The sequence below is a fragment of the Pterocles gutturalis genome, unplaced genomic scaffold, assembly GCF_000699245.1.
Source record: "Pterocles gutturalis isolate BGI_N339 unplaced genomic scaffold, ASM69924v1 scaffold16975, whole genome shotgun sequence".
Classification (NCBI taxonomy): Eukaryota; Metazoa; Chordata; class Aves; order Pterocliformes; family Pteroclidae; genus Pterocles; species Pterocles gutturalis.
The window spans coordinates 112,549-133,843 of NW_010146285.1; the positions used below are offsets into that span (position 1 = coordinate 112,549).

The 21,295-nt window shown below is 43.6% G+C and overlaps 1 protein-coding gene across 1 annotated transcript in view; it reads right to left on the reverse strand.

Moving 5' to 3' along the window:
- The window catches only part of LOC104470679 (SH3 and PX domain-containing protein 2A-like), a 189,087-nt gene that overhangs the window by 100,305 nt on the left and 67,487 nt on the right, over window positions 1-21,295 (reverse strand). Inside the window, exon 5 of the mRNA XM_010085689.1 lies at window positions 12,543-12,634. Within this exon, the coding sequence (XP_010083991.1) occupies window positions 12,543-12,634 (92 nt within the window). The remainder of the gene's footprint in view (window positions 1-12,542; window positions 12,635-21,295) is intronic.

Genomic DNA, 21,295 nt, shown 5'->3' on the forward strand with positions numbered 1-21,295 from the left:
ATCTAGCTGCACTGCTCTGGAGGTGAAATGTTTTTGACATGTGTCTCTGTAGGGCTGTGTCCTACTTCATTCAAAATATGGAATTTGCTTTGATGTTTCAAAAAGAAAGTCTTAAAAGAAGAAGCAAACATGATTGGCAAAACTTCTTCAGGAAACTTGCAAAGGAACATTAGAGCCCCAAGCTGTTAAGTGCTCTGTTTTGGGTCTATGCTCTCTTATACTGATAGTCACATCTTATACAGATCCCTGGCATGTGAGTGTATCTGAACTGAATGTCTCTGAAATGGAGGTAAGATCAGAGATTTTCTGAGTGTATATTAGGATAGAAAAAATCATGGCAGAAAACAAAATTTGTTTGTTAAAGCCAAAAATTCTGTTTGCTGATATTAATTCAACCTTCTCTCACAAACATTATTTATCCTGCCAGGGATCAGGACTTATTGGGCAGTAAACCAGGGCTCAGTAGTTTATATGCCTGTCAACAAAAAAATTAAATATAAAACACTTGTCATAAATCCGCACGGACAAAATTTTCTGATTTATGAGGATGCTGAATGATTGAGGCAAGAGTGTATTTTTAAAAAAGCCTTAAGAGAAAGCAGACAAAAAAGGAATTTAAAAAGGTAGTAACTGTATAATGCTCTGGCAATCAGCCTTCCGTAAGAGGGGGAAAGGGACTTCTCTTATGATGCCTATTTCATCCTCTGCCTAATAATCCAAAAGCACCTAACTTTCAAAGTACTGTGTTTTTCATAGTCTGGAAGCACCACAAAGCATCCTTCATCAGCCTGGCATTTTGGCAGTTCTTCTTCTCCAAATGCAAATGTTACATCTGGAAAAGGCAGGAATCCTCTCTCCTGCCTGAAAGCCTCCTTTTATCTCCATCCTCTGCAGAACTCCTACTTCTTGTGACTACTCACTCTTAACATACTACTTTATTGAAGGCTTTCTCCTCATCTGCTGAATGTCTGCCTCTTCTTAAAGTCCCAGTTCACCTTCAGAGCATGCTCGCTAGCTAGCGCGGGTCACCCTGCCATCCCTCAGCCAAACATCGACAAAATAACCCCCTACCAAGCACACAGATGAGCATGAAAACAGTAACAATGAAGATAACAGAAGCTTATTTGTCAGCCCTGACAAGAAGAGTGTCTCATTAGCTGGTATGGCCTGTGCAATTCAGCCGCTGGGGGTTCCTCCTCCCCCAAAGGATGACACTGATGCACCATGAAAATTAATCACATTGTTAGTGTGCGTCCAACAGAGCCCTGCTTTGTGCATTGAGACGACCCAGCAAACAATAGGATACTTTTCTACTGACCTCTTTCTGGAAGAGTTTAAAGCTGTTTTCAGGGATGTGAACGACTCTTGCAGCTTTCTCTAGTCGCCCCTGGCCCTTAGTTTCACTATTAAGATACGTATGGAGGTGAAAGAGTTAATCCAGCCTCAGCAAGATGCCTCACCACCCAGGCTACTGCCTACAGGGACTGCAGAGGTTATGTGCAAGCTGAAGAACCGTATTATTGTGACCACAGAAAGGCAAGCACTCATTTTTGTTACCTACATTCTTCCCCAGATTTGGAAGCTGTATTGCTAAAATGTCCCATCCCATAGAAAGAAATGCAGAACACTGGTGACATGTACTGGTCCCCACCTACAGAGGAAAAGTTACCCCAGTTACTCAGTCTGCAGACATCACCTGCAGTTGCCTGTATATTCATGGGGTTGACGACAGCCTCACATCCCACCTTCTGGTCCTCACCTGGGGTGAAAATTCACTGCCCCATCCCTGGTGTCCCAGTGCTGTGCCTGGGCTTTCTCACAATCGAACTCTCCCTTCTCCTCTTTCATTTAGTAAATACTCATAACGCCCCAAACAAGTGTTGCACCTGGGATTGCTCTTTAATACATCCACGAGCTCTTTTGTTGCTCACCAGATGCTGGCAGGGGAGAAAGCGATCGGCCATGTGTCCAATGCTCTCCCAGAGCTGCCTGCTGGAAGAGCGAGGCATTTCAAGTAGGCAGGACCAGACACACCGCAGCACCATGAACAGCAGATCAAGTCCCAGCCATGCAGCACCCCGAGCCCTGAGCACCACTGCAGAAGGGTCACCTGCAAAGCCATCTGCCAGGTGTCTCTGTACATCTCTGTTCACTTTACAGCCATCCTTCTCCTCTGTAGGGCTGATGAAAACTATCCAAATTCTGGGGCTTGGGACCACGTTTCAACAGGAATGAAGAGTTTCATTTTTGGTAAAACGTTTTAATTAAGAGAAAGCTCCTCTTTTAGCCAGATTTGGAGGATAATCAACATCTCCACAAAATACTGCATTTTGATGGAATTAAGATGATTAATTTAACCTTAACATTCTCAAGAACTCTCAGCTCCCCTTGCAAGAGAGGACAATGTCAGTGAGGATCTAATAATTAGAACAAGGACTATGACTGGCAACCTATCCAATGGGGAGCAGCAAAGGTGGCAACATTGCTAATTCACTAGTGAATCAGGACAGCTTCAAGTTTCTGATGAACCCTGTCTCTGGTAAGAGTCATTCACACTTAATTCCCAGCATGCTTGGATGGGAAAGGAAGAGGTTTATCTGTTAGATATCGTGACACCCCAGCCCCACAGTTGTTGCAACAGGTCTCTTCTCATAAAGCAAAATAGACATTTTTTGGCCCCCAATCTTCAACATTTTCTTCTTTTATATTTTCAAGCACTAGGTATCTCAGGTTACTAGGGATTTTTTGTGGTGGTTCCCAAATAGGCCTGAACTGCTCTGATTTTTCAAACCCACAAGCCTGTAATTGAAAGCAAATGTAATCAGACATATACAATGTTCTGAGGTTCACCACAGTGCGCTGCAGTCAGCATTACTGGAGTGGCTATTAAAACTTCTTGGAGCTGGGAAGCAAACACAACTTGCAAGAATCCAGCAAATAACCAGCATTTATTAGATTAGATGAAAGTATTGCAAAGCCACAGTCAATCCTCTATTCAGAATATATCCAAGGTCTGTTTAAACTAACATATTTTCTGAGCTTAGGCCAATTGTTTTAAGAGCTGCGAATGGAAACAGGGAAATAATTCTACTTTTAACACAACAAATTCTGCAATCCTTACATCAGTGTAAATCTCAAACAGTCCATTACTGTCAGCAGGGTTGTTCCAATCGTACTCTGGCATAACTGGAAAAAGAAAGTGGCCCAAAGACAAAGGGTATCTTTGAACCCAGACACACAGCTCTAGCTGGAGATAAGCAGTAGCAAATCCCTTCCATAAACCTCTCAAACAAAATGCAAGCATTAAAAGGCAGGGGGAGGGTTTTAATTGAATTCTCACTGGCACTTGAGTCTGCACTTAAAAGCAGGTCTAGGGTTATCTGTGAAATTTCAATTAAATCGAAAGCTTTGATAACATGATAAGTCACTCCAGAGTTTGGAGTCAAAATACATTGTTATTTGATCCTCTGCTTGTGTTTCTGGGAACAGCACACATGAAAGACAGTCAGCTGCAGACCAGTCAAGAAGATGGAAAGGGTGGAAATGAATCTACCAGTAGACCACTGTGTCTCCTACAGCCAGAGCCACTTGAGGTCTGGTATTTTTTACACATCCTAAGTCCTAAAGAAGGCATCACATTAGCTCAAGAGACAGAAGGGCAGAGCAAACCAGATCATCTTGGATGCCTGCAGCACTCCAGGGGACAGTTCCCCACTTCCACAAATGTTTGGTTTTTTTCTTTCCAGGCTTGCTACAAGCAAGATTTTAAACAGCAACAGCACTGGGAGCTGAATGCAAAACTCTGTGGACGTGAAACACCAAGCCCTGTGTATGTCATGAAATGGATTTCCAGCACAAATCCTTTGGTGGCATGGGGTGAGCAGGTGAAGCCAGGTGCACCCAACAATAATTGTCTAACACACTGTTATGACACAGCCATGCCAGAAAAGCAGCCCAGCTCCCCCCCTAACTCAAAGCAGGAGGCAGTGGCTCTCCAGAGAAAACTTGCTTTACCCGTTGTTCAGCACTCTGCTAACGCTTCTTCCTCCCTCTTCAGTGGCAAATGCTGGATGCTAAGGGCAGTACCAGAGACTCTCAAGATTTCAAAGTCCTGCTTACCAAGGAACATCACCTCTACCTTCCTGTTTTTTAGACAGAAATGCTCCACCTTAAATAAATATGAGACGTCAACTCCACCTGGCCTGTAGTCAACAGCATTAAAGCATATTTTAAGCAATGCCTTCCCTGCAACATAGTACAGGCTGATAAAACCCTATCAAATGTAATGGAATGTCTTACATTGCTCACAACCAGTTGAGAGTCGCATATAGGGTTGGACTAGGCACATGTACAGAAGAAAAATGTTCTTTTTATAACCAGTGAGGCTACTGATCCTCTACAGCATTAAAAATAACAGGACTCTCCAGATAAGCAATGTCAAAATTACATAGCGATTAACAATAGGAAGTGCAGAGGACTGAAAAGTCCCATGTGACCCCAGGTGCCACTAGGGGATAATTTATCACCCTGGCAGCAAACACAGCATTGAACATGTCTGTCCCTAGTGCCCCCCTCCTCAGAGTGGAAAAAGATCTTCATTAAACAATAGTGCAACCATATTAAATACAGACACGGCAATGACAAACTGGATTCTTCTCCATGATATAATTATATCTGTAACACAAGCTTCCTATTCTTGTTTTTCAGAAACGTGACACACAGAGGACAAGACAGGCTATACTCAATTCTGTCACATTAGTGAAAAGAAAACTCCACCCCATCCCCTGCCTGGCAGGTCATGAGTCAACGGTGACAGATACCCCTGTGCCTCCAATTAACCTGCCAGCAGGGGCTCACCAGAAGAAATCCAGATAAGAAGAGGAAGTCCCCATCCCTCTTCCTCTCCTCAGTTCCAGGCTTATCCACAAAGCACAACAGGACCGGATGCTTCTCTTTTGCGTGGACCTACAGATCTCTTTTGTGTTTATCGGCATGGACAATTCAACCCTATGGGCTGCCCCTGTTCTGGGCTGTCAAACCAAGCATCACCAGTCTTTAATTGGAGATTTCAGAAGATCCTTTGACATCAAACCAAACATTTCTAGGATAACGGATGCCCCAAATCCTTCACAACAAGCTTGATAACCTCTGAATCCAGTTATTTTGGTTCTGCTCCAATCCTGCCTCATTAGCCCATGTTTCCCCCATTGCCAGATGAATAAATTTGTTCTTTTGTCTCCCCAACTGGTTTTGCATACAGAAGCACCAGCAGAACAGGCTTTCCTGTGAGGTTTTGGAGGTAATACTTCTTCCAATGTTGACTGATGATTTTAAAAACAAATTATTTTTCTAACTGGCCATATCTAGAATTATACTATGGAAGGAACAGAGTTTCTTTACCAAATTAGCCAATCTCTGAAACCGTACATTGCAGTCATACTGCAGATACAGGGGGGAGATGTGAGAGGCCTTTCCAACATCACGAAATAAATCCATGAGACAAAAAGGAGCAGATTTCCTAATCCCCCACATTAACCCCTAAACTCCTCTTCTCTGGAAGGAAAGAATTTAATGGGTTAAATTAATGAATTAATGGGTTAAGTTAAACATTAAGCAAACTATCACTTTCTAATCTACGAAATAGGCACTGGCAAATTATCAACTGTGATTGTTCCTTTAGGATATGAACAAAAACTACCGGACAGGAAAAAGGCCCTGGAGCCAACAGGCCTGGCATTCAGTTCTAAAGGCAATGTCTCTGCATTTCAAAATACCTCCTCAGTCTCAACTCTTCTACAGAGAAAGAAAAAAAAAATTGTCTTGAATTTGTGGTTATAAACTGTAAGCTTCTACTTTCACTGACAGTAGCATTGTGTTTGGTCCCAGCAAGGCAGCATTCGGTGCCACCACTGAAGCAGCAGTGTGTCCGCAAGGCTCTGATCTCGGTCACATTCTGATGGATTTCAGATAAATCTGTTTATTCTTAATCCATCCTGTGCTGGTGACAGCACACCACTTTTAAACGCTGCAGCACACTCACAACCAATCCAGGCAAAAGCTATTTCTGTACACTTGGTCACCAGTGCCGAGTGTCAGTACATCAAACTGTCTTTGCTCCTCTCGGCCCCGTGCCCTTTCACAGTCAGACCTACAAAGCACGAGCAAACCCAAATGTGATATTCAAGGCAAGGAGTACAAGCTCTTGCTGTACAGTAATAGCAATAACATACGCTGTTCCAACTGCCAGTCTTCTACAGCTGTTTTTTGTGGTAGCTGAACCTATTTCGTTTAAGATGCTTTCTGTTTTCCCCCAGGTTTGTTGTCTGATATTTATCTACATATAATTTCTTTTTTCATTTTCTGGATGAGTAGCAAAAAGATATAAATCTTCTTTCAGGAAGGCTGAGTTATTTTCTGGTATCACTGATGATGCAGCGAGTAGCAAATTTCAATATCCTCCATTTGATATTCCAGCCCAAATCATTTATATGCTGCAAACAAAAGGGAAAGTCCCATATGAAACTAAAGAAGAGGATGAGTAATGCATCTGTTCCTTCCTTTTTTCCCATTCCTAGAGACTCCTCCATCCCTGCATGGGTTTAGTTTATTTAAGATAACAATCTCCGAGTGAGACCTTCCCGACAATCACGATGATACTCATCGATGAAAGGCAGCGTACACTCTCGGGATACCTAGAGCCCCTATTGACAACAGCCAGGCCTCAGAGACTGAGCTCCTGCTCTGTGGGTCAGAAGGGGCACCATTGGGAATCAGCCACACTTCACTCCTCTATTTCTAGGGCACAAGGCTGCCTGACCTCCTGGCAACAGATCTATTACAGTCCCACACCACCGGCAGGATACTGGAAAGCCCTTCTGCAAGTTAGAAGCTGAAAAACCATTTTCATGACAAATTTAGATGCTGAGACCAAATATTCCTACATAAATACAGCCTAAACCAGGCAACTTTGAAAAACTAAACACAAGCGCTTTACTTCACTCAGATGCTCAAAGAGCTGTGGTACCTAATTCTCACTGACATGAATGAGAACTGGATGACTAATTAGGAGCAGCCAAGCAAGGCTCTTGGCAAACTCAGCCCTAACAGGTTATTGCATCTTTAGCTGCCTAAATTTCACTGAAGGTCATTAAGTCATTCTTTGAAAATATTAACTTTTTCTTCCCCTCAAAATAGTAGGTCTTAACTGCCTTGTCCTGTCACCATCTTTATTCAGAGCTTGTCCTGCTCTGTGTTTTACAACTTACTTCCCAGCTGAGAAATCAAATAAAAATAAAACTTCCATCTTTTTCTGAATTTATATTTCTTAGGGAAATTAACCTCCATTCTGCATCTCTCAGGTGGAATGAATTTCTCTAATAAAATGCATGCATTGAGCAGTCATGATACCGCTGCCAAGTGCACCAATTGTCATCAAATGATCCTGACCACGTTCCTGAAAGATGTGAAAATTATCTGTACTATAAGTCCTGTAAGAAAGAGCAACCACAAAAAAAGAATGACAGATTTCCTCACAGTACATCTGCTTGGAGACTCAACTACCAAATGTGTTGGAAACACAATTCTAAAGGGATGAAATATAAGATAAAATATTTGCATAATATCAGACAAATCAGAATAAATTTAGATATTTTAGAGATGAAAAATTTTCCTCCTCTACCAATAGGTAATTAAATTGTTATTACAGGGCAGATCAGAGTAAATTTGGGAAACAGAAATAGTTGTATGTAAACACAGTCATGCTAATGGACAGAAAAAAGTAGACTGGTAGACTCAACTAAAGCAGACTTCCTTAACATGGTTGCTGCATTGCCCTGGAAACTTCTTTCCAGATTCTTTATCAGAAATCTCTTATATGTGAAGAATAAAGGATAATCCATCTTTCACTTTACAGTGGCTGCCTGGCATCCGAGTATCTTAGTGTTACACCAGTATTTATGTGATAGAGATATTATCAGTAAAGATCATGGCTACAGATCACAATACAGCATTTCCGTTCTTCAGTAAAGGCACTTTCAGCAATAAGTGCATTTTCTGCATCAGCCCTCATGATATTATGTCATATACCTAATAAGTGCCCTAGTTTTCATGGATTTACATATTGTTTGAAAATTGCTTTATGATTCTTACAGGAAAAGTATTATCAGACACTAAACACTGCTTTAAAATCAGTTGTTCATATTGTTAGTGGCAGTTTAAACAGAAATCATGTTTGAGCCTGTATGCATTTCTGCAGGGGGAGCATTGGAGAACTGAATTCTTGGCTGTTGGCCAGCTTTTTAGGCTGGATCCAGACCCAGAAAGAAAAAGTGAACTCTCACATGTGGTCTGTCTGTGGTATTTTGAACCTAACTGCAAAAAAGCCCTAAAAGCAGTGGACCATATGCAATTCTAATTGATTAATCCTACTCTTTGGGTATTTCTGTTATTTCTAGTAGAAAAGAATAATTAAAAAAATGGTTTCTGAGATTTTGTTTGTTGACTATGAGCCCTGGCCTGACCTCAGCCTTGAATTTAAATCCCCAGTAGAAGTCTGAAATTAATCCACCTCTGGCTTAGTTATCAGTAATTATAATTACTAACAGAAGTATCCAGTAAATGAATGGCTTTCAGTGACATGGTGTTCTAACTTAAAATAATGGAAAAATAAAAATGCACTTCCTTCTTACCTTACAGTATCTTTCCCCATAGCAATGCAGGATCTGGTCCTTAACATGGGCACAGTAAAAGACACAAGCCCAGCCATTTGCCTACAAATGCATGCATTTGATCGAACACTAAAAGTCCACATAATACAAACCTAAGCAGTTGAAAACTGCTCCTCCTGTACCAGAGTTTATGGTTTGAAGTTTCCTTTCTCTGCAGCTAGTCAGCGGAGTGAAGAGAGAACAGCAGAAGCAGCTGCCCTCTGTAACTCAGGCACTGGGGCTCCAAGCCCTGCCTTGCACATCAGTGCTCCAAATGTGTGCCAGCTCCTTTGCAAAGGACATGCTTTCACCAGGTGAAACAGTCCAAGAGAGCTCCCAGACTATCCCATGGAGGGATTTAGTGTTCTCCTATGGTCTCTCCCACACAGTATGAAGGAAACCTGCTGTTAGGGTCTACCTGACCTGGAGCTAGCTCCACTGGCAGGAGCAGACTCAGAGGAGACTGTCAGCCAGTTCAAATGCTGGGATTTCTTGTGACATCTCTCCAGCTATCTGCCTGCAAGCTGCTGTGCACAGAAGAGGTTTAATGGGGCTGAATGGAATACCTTCTGCTTATTGTCACAGGACTGGAAAGCCTGGACCATCCCCAAAACAGGAAACAGAAAACCTAAGCTGCGAATCCAACTGAACAAATTGGCCGGATTATAACAGTGTTAGGAAAGCCCATGTTTTATTACAGCTGGATTGCGTGCTGCTCAGCACTGTGGGCAATCAGAGCACAGCAGCAGTAGGAAATGACCCTGTAGGGAGCAGCCTGCAAGCCAAACACGGCATAACCCGGGGAGGACAGTACGCAGAAGCAAGGAGGAGGCAAGGGTAGGGCAGAGGAAGAGTTACGAGGAAGAAGCTGGTACACATTTGTAAGAGTGCCTTCAGGGAAACGCCAGTTTATTTTAGGACAATAGGAACAGAAGTGAAGGGCACAGCTTTGCAGCTGAATTACTGCAGTGATACATGAATTACTACATGTGCATCATCACGAGTCATACCCCAGCAATTAAGGGCATGGATACCTCTGCACATCCCAGCTGCAAGATAAACCAGGCCTTTTTGTGCCTCCTCCCTTAAAATTTAAGTTTCCGTGTTTTTCTGGCTGGGAGCACGTGCTCGGTCACTGCTCTGCAGACACACAAAAACTCAGTGGACGCTCTGGGCTCAGCAACCCAAATGCCCCTGGGATTAAGGCTACACTCCTGAAAAGCAGTTAATTAAACTCTAGGTCAGGCTTTGTCTTATGAGGCTGAGCTGCTGCAGAAAAACAGAGCAAGTGATTGTGAAACTAAAGATCATCTCATTGTGCACAGAGAGGAGACATGAAGGCAGCACAAGCAACCCCATTCTGCCATCCCTTGGTAGCTGAGTCCCTCGCTTGGCAATATTTGTTCTTTAACCCAGGCAGCTGAATGCCATGTCTATGCTGATATATCAATATTAAAACCACCTGTGCACCAAGGGCTAAAAGAAGCAGCTGAAGAAACAGATAAAACAATAAGGGTAGTCTAGATGCTTCCCCCAGGCCACATCCCTACTATCCCCAGTGAGATGAATGATGGACCATGGTGTCCAGGGGAATTCCTAGGGCTTGAGTACCACTGGCTCACTATTTCTGGAGGGGCTTGGCAGAGTAGCAAATGAGGGAAGAAATCGAGGATTTCTTTGGCTGATGGAGCTCCTTCCTGCAGTAACTGCTGAGGCTGAGAATCGCCCTGGAGGTGTCCTTCCCCCAGACCCTACACAGTGGTCCAGCGAGTGCCAGACCTCCTCCCTTCCCCCTCAGTTCACAGAAGAAAAACACTAAGATGTTTCCATTGGCTTTTACATCATCTTTTTGTGGAGACTAATCTTCAGTTTCAACAATACATCTTTTGTGAAGCACTCCCAGCAGAAACTTTAGACACCTTCCCCAAGATCTGTTTGCTTACAGAAGATGAGGTAGGATTTGTATAAACCCAGCTAGATTAATGTCTTGCAGACATTAGTGAAGTGAGATTTAATCAGGTTATTGCTCTACATTTTCCAGGGAAACAAATCACACTTATTACTAGGTTGGAATAAGATGCAGGGCTTGGGCTGAGAAAATTTAGTCTTTTTTTGTTTTCCTGGGGGGAGCGAATAGGTAACCTGAAAATTGTTGCAAAGCCGTCAAACAGGGAGCCCAGCGAAAGGCCCTCAACAATTTGCACAGTGGAAAAGAGAAATAAAGCCATGATGGCTTGTGCCAGCCCCAGGGTGGACCTCAGTTCCCACTCCTGCTTTGCAGAGGTCCAATCATGACATTGTTTTACTGAGCCCTAATGCTGTAGGCTCCGTATCAGTACAGAAAGCAGACAGAAGTGTTAACCAATGTTTAAAGCAGACTCCTGGGGTCCATTTGAGATACTACGGGTGAATTCTCCCATAACCCTGGGGACCTCCCTCCTCTTCTGGGTGTCTGTTTCTGCCTGGGACACGGGAATGTCTCCATGCATCAGAGGGATGTTGTGGGACCAAGCAACATTTGCAAACCTTCTTACAGACCGTAAGTGGAAACTGTGATGGTCAGCAGGTCTCAGAGTATAGGCATATTCTGCTGCAAAGGTTTCTAAGTTTGCAATATGTGTTTAACAACGAACGTGCAACTGCATTTATTCACCTCTGACATTTTTCTAAAACAAGACTGGCTAGAAAAAAAAAAAAAAAAAAAACAAACCAGGAGCTTTTTCCAGAGCTTTGATTTCAAGCCTGCTCTTTTTCTCATTCAAAAAACAAAAGACTTCGCTCTCAGATACAGTCACAATGTTTTCTTTTGTACAAATGCTAATACATCCCCTTGTACAAAACCATGTACGTGCAAGAGACTAAGTTTGGGAAATCAAACTGCAGAGGTCCTCTCCTCTACACCAGCAAGGGAACAGACAGCTGAAGCCAATACAAATCTTTGCACTAACTACAGGTTTGCATGCACTGAACTGCCCGAAACCCAAAAGCTTTACATCCATTTCCCCTTACCCAGGGGGCTGTGCAAACACTGGAGATCGCAAATTACGGTAATACAGACTGCAATCAAGTCTCAAATCCTGCAACAAAGCAGCACAAAACACAATGGGACCAAGTCAAAATCTTATTGTGGCACACAATCAAATATATCCTGTTCAGGATGAAGGAGAAAAGGAAATATGAGGCGAGGCAACACAGTTGCTTGTAAATACCCTCCTGCCAATGTTTTCCCTGGATAAATTAGTCCTCTGAACCCTGACTGCATCAGCATGAATCAGCCTGCCTGCTCCAAGGTAAAGGCTACAATTCTGTTTCGTGTTCAATGGGAACTCTTTTTCCCAGCGTTTTCTTGGCTTCCTGCTTAGAAAGAATAGACTCTCCAGAGACAATTTTGGATCCAGACCACAATCTTGCTCCCTTCAGATAACTAAGTATCTCTGGGCAGGAGTACATTTAAAGAAGCAGCTGGTAATTATGAGCCAAGTGCTTACTGGCAGGATTTCCCCTTGCTGCTAAGCAAATGCTTTTGGGAACCAAATGACTCTTTGGTGATAATTACCAGGTAAAACCCACAAGCCAGGGGAGGTTCCCTCATTAGAACCATCAGCAAGAAACAATGCAAAGGTGGGCGGAGGATGGCTGAAAATTGTGTCTGAGGATAATGTTTGACTCCCCTGTCCTTCACACACCTGAAGTGGCTGTACATAATTGCAGTGTATTTTCTAGGTAGCACTTGAAATCTACAAATTTCTGTTCCCACACATACAGCAGTAATAAAACCTTTCCTTCCAGCTAATCAAAAAGAACTTAGCAGCACTGGAAATCCATCACAGCACTTACTCTTTTGGAGGGTTAAGGTCTTCTGGGCGAGCCTCGAAGAACCTGAAGACTTCATCGCACTGTGAAATGTGAGGAGGAAGCCGAACCAGTGCCTACAAAAAAAGAAAAAAACAGGGAGGGAGAAGCACTTAGAAAAGTCAAGTTCAAAAAATTATCTCAAACAGCTAAGCTACCAAGCAAGAGCAGGTGAAACAGTCCTGGCAAGAAGAAGGGAATACAAAAGGAAAGCATCACGCTTGGCTACTTTACCTAAGAAAGAAAACAGCATGTCTTGACTGCAAATGCCAAGTAGGATTCAATGAATTTAGACAAGCAAGGGTATCTAGAGTCAGCAAATGTAATTTTTTTGCCATGTGTACAAGAGCAGAATGTGGTCCAGGTGTGCAAAACCATAACACTGAGTAGATAAGTGCTTTGTGGCTGGGACAGTCTCTGTGATGTGTTTGCACAGCACCTCAAACTATATGGTTACGGCTTACGGGTTTTAAGTCAATGCAGTGAAAATCTACAGACTCAACACGCACTAATACAACAGATTAATGTGCTCCATAAAACTTCCCATTAAGTACAGTCAACAGAAAAAGCAGAGTTTGCTAAAAAAAAAGAAAAAAAGTAAAAATCAAACCAAAAGCAAACAACAATTTGCTCCTAAATTAACAGGAAAGGAAGTTTGATTAACCATCTGGAAAAAAAAAAGGCAGAGAGGCTATTTCTGCATGAAGAAGGCTTCACAGCAGCGCATCTTGGCTAACAACATCCATACACACTGCAAGGCACAGCCACACAGCACTTGTCACATTCAGCAGTAGTTATATAAAATTTGGGAAGTAACCACATTATGTTGAAGTTTACTAGAAAGAACTTCAAACCAATGAGACAAGCATACAAGGCAGAAAGGTGCTATGAATTTGTGTTCGGACTCTAGAGCCTGACTGTACCAAAAGAGGCGAAAGAGCCATCTCCAGCCCACAGAGATGGGACAGCAGCTCCAACTTACATGATTCTGAGATTGCCTCCAGAAATGACCAGTAGGAGAGGAAAATAGGCTGGATTTCACCTCCTCCTGTGCTGTCACATTGACAATAGTCCACGGGTTAAATATAGACCAAGCTACTTAGAGGTGCTGTAAACCTGTTTGACAAAATGAGATTGCCTGGCTCTTCTGCTAGTTGAAAGTAGGACAAACAACCTTGAAAGACGGATGAAAAACTGCACCAGAGCTAAATGAAGGTGCATTAAGGTGAAGTGATTATACTAACCCATGAGACATCTGATCGACCTTGGTCAGACACACCAGAAGGCCCAGCCAAAGCACAAAGGCAGGACAGGGCAGCTGATTACCCTCACGGTTGGTTTTAATCAGGCTTTAGAAGTGAACAGATTTGTTTCCAAGAGCACTTCTGCTTGAGGACATGAAAGAAAACAGTCAAAAAATTAAAAAATCCTGCTCTGAAAATGCAGGTCTCCAGTATTAGATGATGGGGTCTTGTTTTGAGGTGGCCTGAAATTCAAAGCCAAGTGCTTCCAGACCTACAGCTCTCCTTTCCTTGGTGGAAGGATGTTACAAGAACACAAGGAAAATCCATTTGATATCAGCAGGCTTGTGAAGAATGAGGCCCTGGCCTTTGGTCATGTGCAACTGCACTACAGAGCAGAAAAAGATACCTGGCAATAAGGAAACAGCATCAGATGCAGAGCAACTGCCTGGAAGGTCCAAGTGCCAGGGCATGCATAAAGAACACTTCTGGTTGCTGCACTAACACAGGGTGAAACATAACAGGTGGAAAACTCAGTGCCCTGATCCCCAATCGCTATCCACTCAATCTTGACTAAAAGTGTAGCAAAGGTGTGAGCTCTTTACCCTTATTCCTAGTGTGCATAGATGCATGCATCCAGTTGGCAATTCAAGAATAACATGGGGAGGTCAGGAACTGCCCAGGAACAGTAACAATCATGGAATGTTGAAAGAGAAAGAGAAATGCCTCGCTCACAAGCACAGGCTAACAAGGACACAAACAACATTAAAGAATGTTTTATTCATCTGCATCTCAAGCAGGAGACAGACTTACGCAGAGGAGCAATGCTGTCTAACCAGCAATGGACGGGGCTGAGATTTAGTGGTGGTTCTATTACTAACGCCCTTCTTGGTTCCCACAGGTTACTTAACCTCTTTCCATCAAATTCAGCAGGGATATATCTTCAGCTACCCATTTACAATGCTGAGCAATAACACTTACCTAATTGGCAGAAAGGTTATGAGGCTCAGATATTCAATATCTACAGTGTGTTTTGAAATCTCAAAGGCCTTGATCTTGTGCGGTCAATGGGGCAAGAGCAAGCACTGGAAATGATACATATCATTACTAGAAAAACACAAATAGGCAAGTTATACTTATCAGCAGGGGGTCCTGGACATCAGACATCTTCTCAAAGAGTCACTGCTTCCTTACAGGCGTTCACCCTTCCCAAAAAAACAGGCTACAGGTGTCAATACTGAGCTGGAGCACAGAGTGGGTTTTCCGTGATGGAGGAACACAAATCCTACCAAGCTGCTGTGGAGATTTGTGTTTCTAAATCCAGGGGAGCTATAGAAAATCTGAACTCCCTGAATCAGTGGCCTGCTGCCTGGAAATCTCCAGGAGCACTGTGGTCCTGCTGGGCTGAAGGGGGGTAATTGAAAAGCACCTCCATGACTCCACGCTTTCGCAAGCAGTGGATAGAAATCAACCAAAGCCATCTCCACACTCAGTCATCCACCTTCCCCACCCCACGGACACAGCAGCCCTGGGGCAGGGCAGGTTCTCCTGCTTCTGAATCACCTCCCAGAGTACTGCAATTTTCAGCCCTGTACACAGAGGTGGAATGAAATCCACCCAGTAGTAACTTGCCATTGCATGTTTTTCTCAAGAGCTCAGGTGTAAGTCTGCAGCCAGTCAATTTTTACATGTTCTTGTTAAGGAGCAAAACCTTCAGAAGGGGTAATAAATGCTAAGAAAGGGTAAGAAAGTGCAAACAAGGATGTAAAACCGGGCAGAGTCAGTCTATTGATTTTGGACAATGGCAGGGAGCAGCAACGCTTTTTTGAGAAACAAACGTCCCTTCAGCAAACACACAATGTCCACCCAGGAGGAAGCCAAGTTCAGTGTGATTCCAGTGAGCAAACAAAAAGTGCATTGAGGAGATGAGGGACACCACTGTCACTCTGCAAGGGGAAAATGAAAGTTTCTGGCATTTCCAGCAAGACAGTGCCAGGGCACAGCTGCAACCCTGAAGGAAAGACTGTAGGGTCAAGGAAAGAAGGGTAAGAAAAAGAGGAAAACAGATGGTGAAAGGATGGAAAGGACAAAGAAGTGACGTGCTTCCCAGGATGTGGAAACCAGAGGTAAATGCACACAGCTACAAACAGCAAGCATCCAGAAACAGCAAGGAATTTGCATAGGAAAGGTGAGAGAGAAAAAGTGCCAGTGAGCAGAATTCAGCCTTGCACAACCACCAAGTATTATCAGTAATAGCATGTTTCCTTGCTCAGCATGCAAAGGCAGATGTGCACTGCTCAGACCTCACACGCTCCTTAGGAGATATGCTTTCATGTGTTATTTCAGCCTGTAACGATGTCTGTCTCTGTATATTACAGGTCTCAGACAGCCTCATGGAACATATGATTCAAAAGGCTATTGAAAAGCTGTAATGTCAGGCAGGGTGTGAGCAAGCAGCCCTCGGTGCGGGGGATGGCCAGGTACTCACACAGCACCAGCTCATCTGCAGGCAGGCTGCTGCATGCCGTACGCAGCATTTGAAGCAAACAGCACCAGGCACAGGCAGGGGTTCATTGCTTAAAGTTACGTGAACTGGAAACAGCTCCGTGGGACTATATGACAGCTTGAAGGCTTCATGGAATACATGCATATGCTTATACAACCGCGCAGGTACTTGTAATATGCACTGAGAGCTGTGTGTTGCATTAATACAGAAATATTTATAAAAAAACAGATGCACAGACATGTATACGTAGACCTATACACCGCATGTGTAGGCAGGTGTGTATATATGCACAGAATTATATTCACTCCACTGAACTTTATGTGTTTAAAATGGGAGACTGGTCACACTCGTCTATCAACTTGTATAATCACTAGAGAAAGACCAGCACCTTCAGGGGGTGCTTTGTCTATCCCACCATGGATGTCTAGCTCTGGATGGGGTGAATCATCGATCGTCTCTCCCCGCAGCCTGTTGAGGCAGTTCAGATGCATAGCTTTTAGATCCTGAATGTTCAGTGGGGTTAATCCCAGCTCTGCACACAATACACAGAGCCAGCTGACAGCACCTCATGGTTATGTCTCCCTGACTTTTCATATTAAGTATCCTGTTCTCATTTGTTTCTCATTTTCACTAACACTAGTCATTAGTGCCAGATGTTTAGGAATGGTCATGAGTCCAGCACAGGGGAAGGTGTAATTAAAATAGTTCATTTTTCAGAGCAGAGAAACAAATCATTTCACCTACATGAAAATACTTCCTCTTCATGTTTTGTTGGGAGCCTCAAGTAACTCCGAACTTGAACTCAAAGCACTGAAGTGTGGAGGTTGGATGGCAAACACCGAGTGTCAGACAGAGACATGGATGAAGAGTACATGGTGGTGGCTCAGGCTGGAGAGAAGTGAGGAGACGTAGGAATAAATAAACAGCTGAGGGAAGGAGGAAAAGAGGGTGCAGTGTTTTGGATGTAACTGGGACACAAAGTCTTTTGGCACAGAAGGACCATAAGGCAATAGAAAGTGAGGCTCTACTCTAGGTGCTGAGAGGGGTGTTGCAAATAATTAACTCTCATTACTGCAGCTGGTCTAAATGCATCGGGATTCTGAAATGTAGATTTTAAAATGACAGATAAAGTTTGAAAGTTTTTCACTTTAACTGTTTCATTCTTGACCAGGACTACTACTCCATCTTCAATCAACACTAGCTTAGTTGTACAATGGATAGAGACAGAAAGTCTGTGTATCTGTCTTGACAGGTTCAAGGATTAAACCTTAAAAGAGAGGCAGGACTGAGAGACCAAGAGGAAGGTAATTATGTTTTTGAAGTATGGTCTCTCAAATTGTGAACATTAATAAAAAAAAGGCCAATATTTCCTGGCACCGATGTGACTTGCTCATCTAATTTTTGTTTAGGTAGCATGCATTTGAGTACTCAAGCGTCATTATAGAAAAGCCCATAAGCTTCTACTTAAAGCCACCTCCAGTCTGGACAGCATGAAGGCATGTGACAAATCCAGGTTAAGTGTTTATGACAATGGGACTTCATATCTTAAGAACTTCCCTGCACAAAGATGCTTCCCTCAATTAGGACCAACACACACAAAGATGCAAGTCTGCAAATGCTGGCCCGCGTCTTCCCAGAGGGCTGTGTAAGGAGAGAGCAGTGGTTTTGTGAACCACCAACCTGAGAGGTCTTTCTTGAACACAGGATGGTACACACTGGACAAGCACACACCAGAGGTGTGTTTGGGAGATCAAAAGCTTAATAAATAAAATGCCCCTGGGAAAGGAAGGCTATGAAGTTGCTCTTTCTTTCACATTGGCAAAAACTCCTAAACAAATTAAGAAAACCAGGCCCAATGAACCCAGAAGACCTTAAATCACACTAAACTAATTCCAAGCCTACAGCTAAGAGGGAAATCATCCAGAGATACCAATTCCAGTGGGCAGCACACATTTGCTGGGAAAACACAGTTTGTTTGGTAACTCGCTCAGGTTACCAGTAAGGACATCGAGACCCTGCACTTTCATGTTTACAGATGAGAAAAGTCCAGGAAATCTTCCCCTGTGTGTCCCACCCCTCTGTTTTTCATTGCAACTTCAAAGTTTCTTACACCCTTAGCAAAAACACTGGCCTCATTACCTCTGCAATGGCCTTTCCCTAAGCTGGTACAATGCAATGATGAACCACCCAGGTGTGAGGGGTTGGGGGGCCCATGCTGTAGGGTCCCCAGGGCTCATGCCCCTGATACAGAACATTCTGCAGACCTCCCCTTACAGCCAAGTATCCTCACAGACTCTCAGACAGCCTCTGCCTTCCACTGCTCCTGGGCCCGGTGCAGGAACCACAACACATTCAAACAGAAGTCAGACCTCCTTCTCAGCCTGCAAATCAACACACCCTGTCAGAGACAGGCTACAAAAACAAAACAACAAATGGTCAAACATTTGCACTGCTCATTTGCTAGGGCCCATCTGTGCCTTGACTTTCCAGGGCAGGTGAAATGGATGGAGAATCCTCATCTGGCAAAAAAATTAACATGAAGTTTGCATCTGAACCTGCTTCCCGCCTCTGCTTCCTCACAGATTCCAGTGGACAAAGGTCTATCATCTCATTTATTCATTTTATTATCCCATGTCAGATTTTCTCCATCAACTTCACCCACATCATTGTTCAAAATGAAGCATGTTGTCTGCCTACCCATTTTAGGACTAGCATGGGACATTAAGCTTTGCACTTTTCTTTTACAGAAGCAGGACTGAACTTGTCAAAATGATGCTCTTGTGCTACAGTTCTATACAATTCTCTAAAGTAAAAACATCCACTGGACAGGGAAAAAAATGCAGAAAACAGCTAACACTTCCAAAGAGGTGGGCATGGTTCCAGTCTCAAGTCATGCACATGCATCATCAGTAGCTGCTACAGAGTAGGAAACAGTAGTGAGCAATATTATTTTATTAGCAAAAACAACAAGAAAAAAGTGATTCTTACACTAGGAGGGGATTCATTACATTTCACTTCAACTTTTTAGAAGTTAGCAATGGAGCTAAGTGAGTCACTCAGTTTCCCTCTGTAGTTACAGCTGAATGGAGAGAGGCCCTGTGTCTGGTTTAGGCTGGAGAAGTGAGGCCACTCTGTTTCAGACTCATCACCTAATTTTCTGCTCCCAATTCACAGCTTTCTGTCATTCCTGGTTAACTTCATATTGGGGTGGAAAGATTACAGTAAAGATATGAAGATCATGTTACCAGAAATCTTGTAAGTGGTGACCTTCAGTGAAGGCCGCAAGAAAACTTTTCTGAATTTTAAGCCTCTTCTAAGCCCCAGAGATGAAATCCTGCCCCTGCTGAAGGTCGGTAACAGAACTACCACTGACTTCACTGTACCAAGAAGCAATCCTTCTACAAGCTGTTTCCCTAAACGCTTTGCACCGTTGAAATTCATTGCCTGATTTTCGTCATTATTTTCAGTCTTGTGGACTTTCACATCCTGGGCCAGGTTTGGAACAGCAATAACATAGGATAATCATTCTTTGAATAAATGCAAATTGAATGAACCATAAACATTCAAAAGAAAAACTTATTCTCACGAAATGTGCAGACTTAGAAAGGTTGGTAGAGGTATGAGTTGCAACTCTCAGGTCCCTCTGTTTATTTACACAGGTTGCCAGCTGTGGGCTGTGGGGATTGAAGAATGACTGGGTACAACCTGTGCCAGGCAATAGCATGACCAACTACCATCCTCATCTACTCTCTGTGATTAGGAGGAAGCTGTAGCAGAAGGCAAAGAAATCAGCCCATAACTGGATCTGATGACAAGCAGGACATCATAACTACTTCTATGCTGTTTTTGAAGAGTGGGCACAAGCTTGCCTACCATCTACACTGGACACAAATTAATGTCTGGGCATGGGTTTGGAGTCAAACACAGGGGATGGGAAAAAAAAGCTTGGAATTGCTTTACTTCCCAGCACTGTCTGAAGCACTCACCTACCTACCTGCAGCCCAGACTGTTCAGGCACAACCAGGGTCATACACGGTCCAACAAGATACATCCAATGAGTAAGGATGAGTTAGCCAGGCACTTCTTTTCTTAAAGGTCCAACTCTCCATGCAGAAGGACACTATGGAGGATGTAGCCCTCCTGAAGCACTCGAACAGACAAGCCCGCTCAAGCTTTTCAGTGACTACAAGCCTTGCTCTCCAATGCCATCTTTCTGCTGTGAAGTACTGAGGCAAATTAAATACAAACTACAGTAAACTGCAAATGAAATAAAAAAGACACTACATCGGTCACAAGAAACTTGTGAACCAGAGATCACTGGAAGCTGGGATAATAAACTGGAGAAGTCACTATATGTTTATTCAGGGTTCCTACTCTTTGCTGGGCACCTCTGTGGCTGCTGCTGGAGGAAACTCAGCTAACCCAACACGGCTGGGTCGGCGCTCATAAAAGCAGTGCCTATTAATAAACAGATTAAGGACAAAACTTGGCTTTGGGGAAGCATCCAGCCATGTCTCCATGCTGGGCAGCAGCAAATCTTCCCCGTATCATCTGAACCGGACTAAACTGAGACAGACTCCTCCAGGAGAGAAAAAAGGAAGTGAGGAGGAGGGTGGCGATCACAGCTTCACGGTGTCAAGGAATGTGCCAGTGGCTGACGCCACAACATAACCCTCAGCCATGACTGGCGGGCCTGGACAGTCAGGTCAGGTCTGTCTGGGGCACAGAAAAAAGGGTCCCAGAGAAGCAGCTGCACCCCAGCATAAGTCACTGCTTTCTCCCCCACGCATCTGCTGGGTGAACCCTGACATCAGCCCCCACCACTCCCGTCGCGGACAGTTCCTGTCTGAAAGAGGGTGGCTGGGGACGTAGTGAGACCCTACATATTTTAACGAGAGCCCTTTTGCTGCCGGCAGGAAGACAGTACGTTAATTGTCGCATAAGAAAGCCTGATCTCATGAGATAAGACTTTAATGGCAGTTTCCTCACCG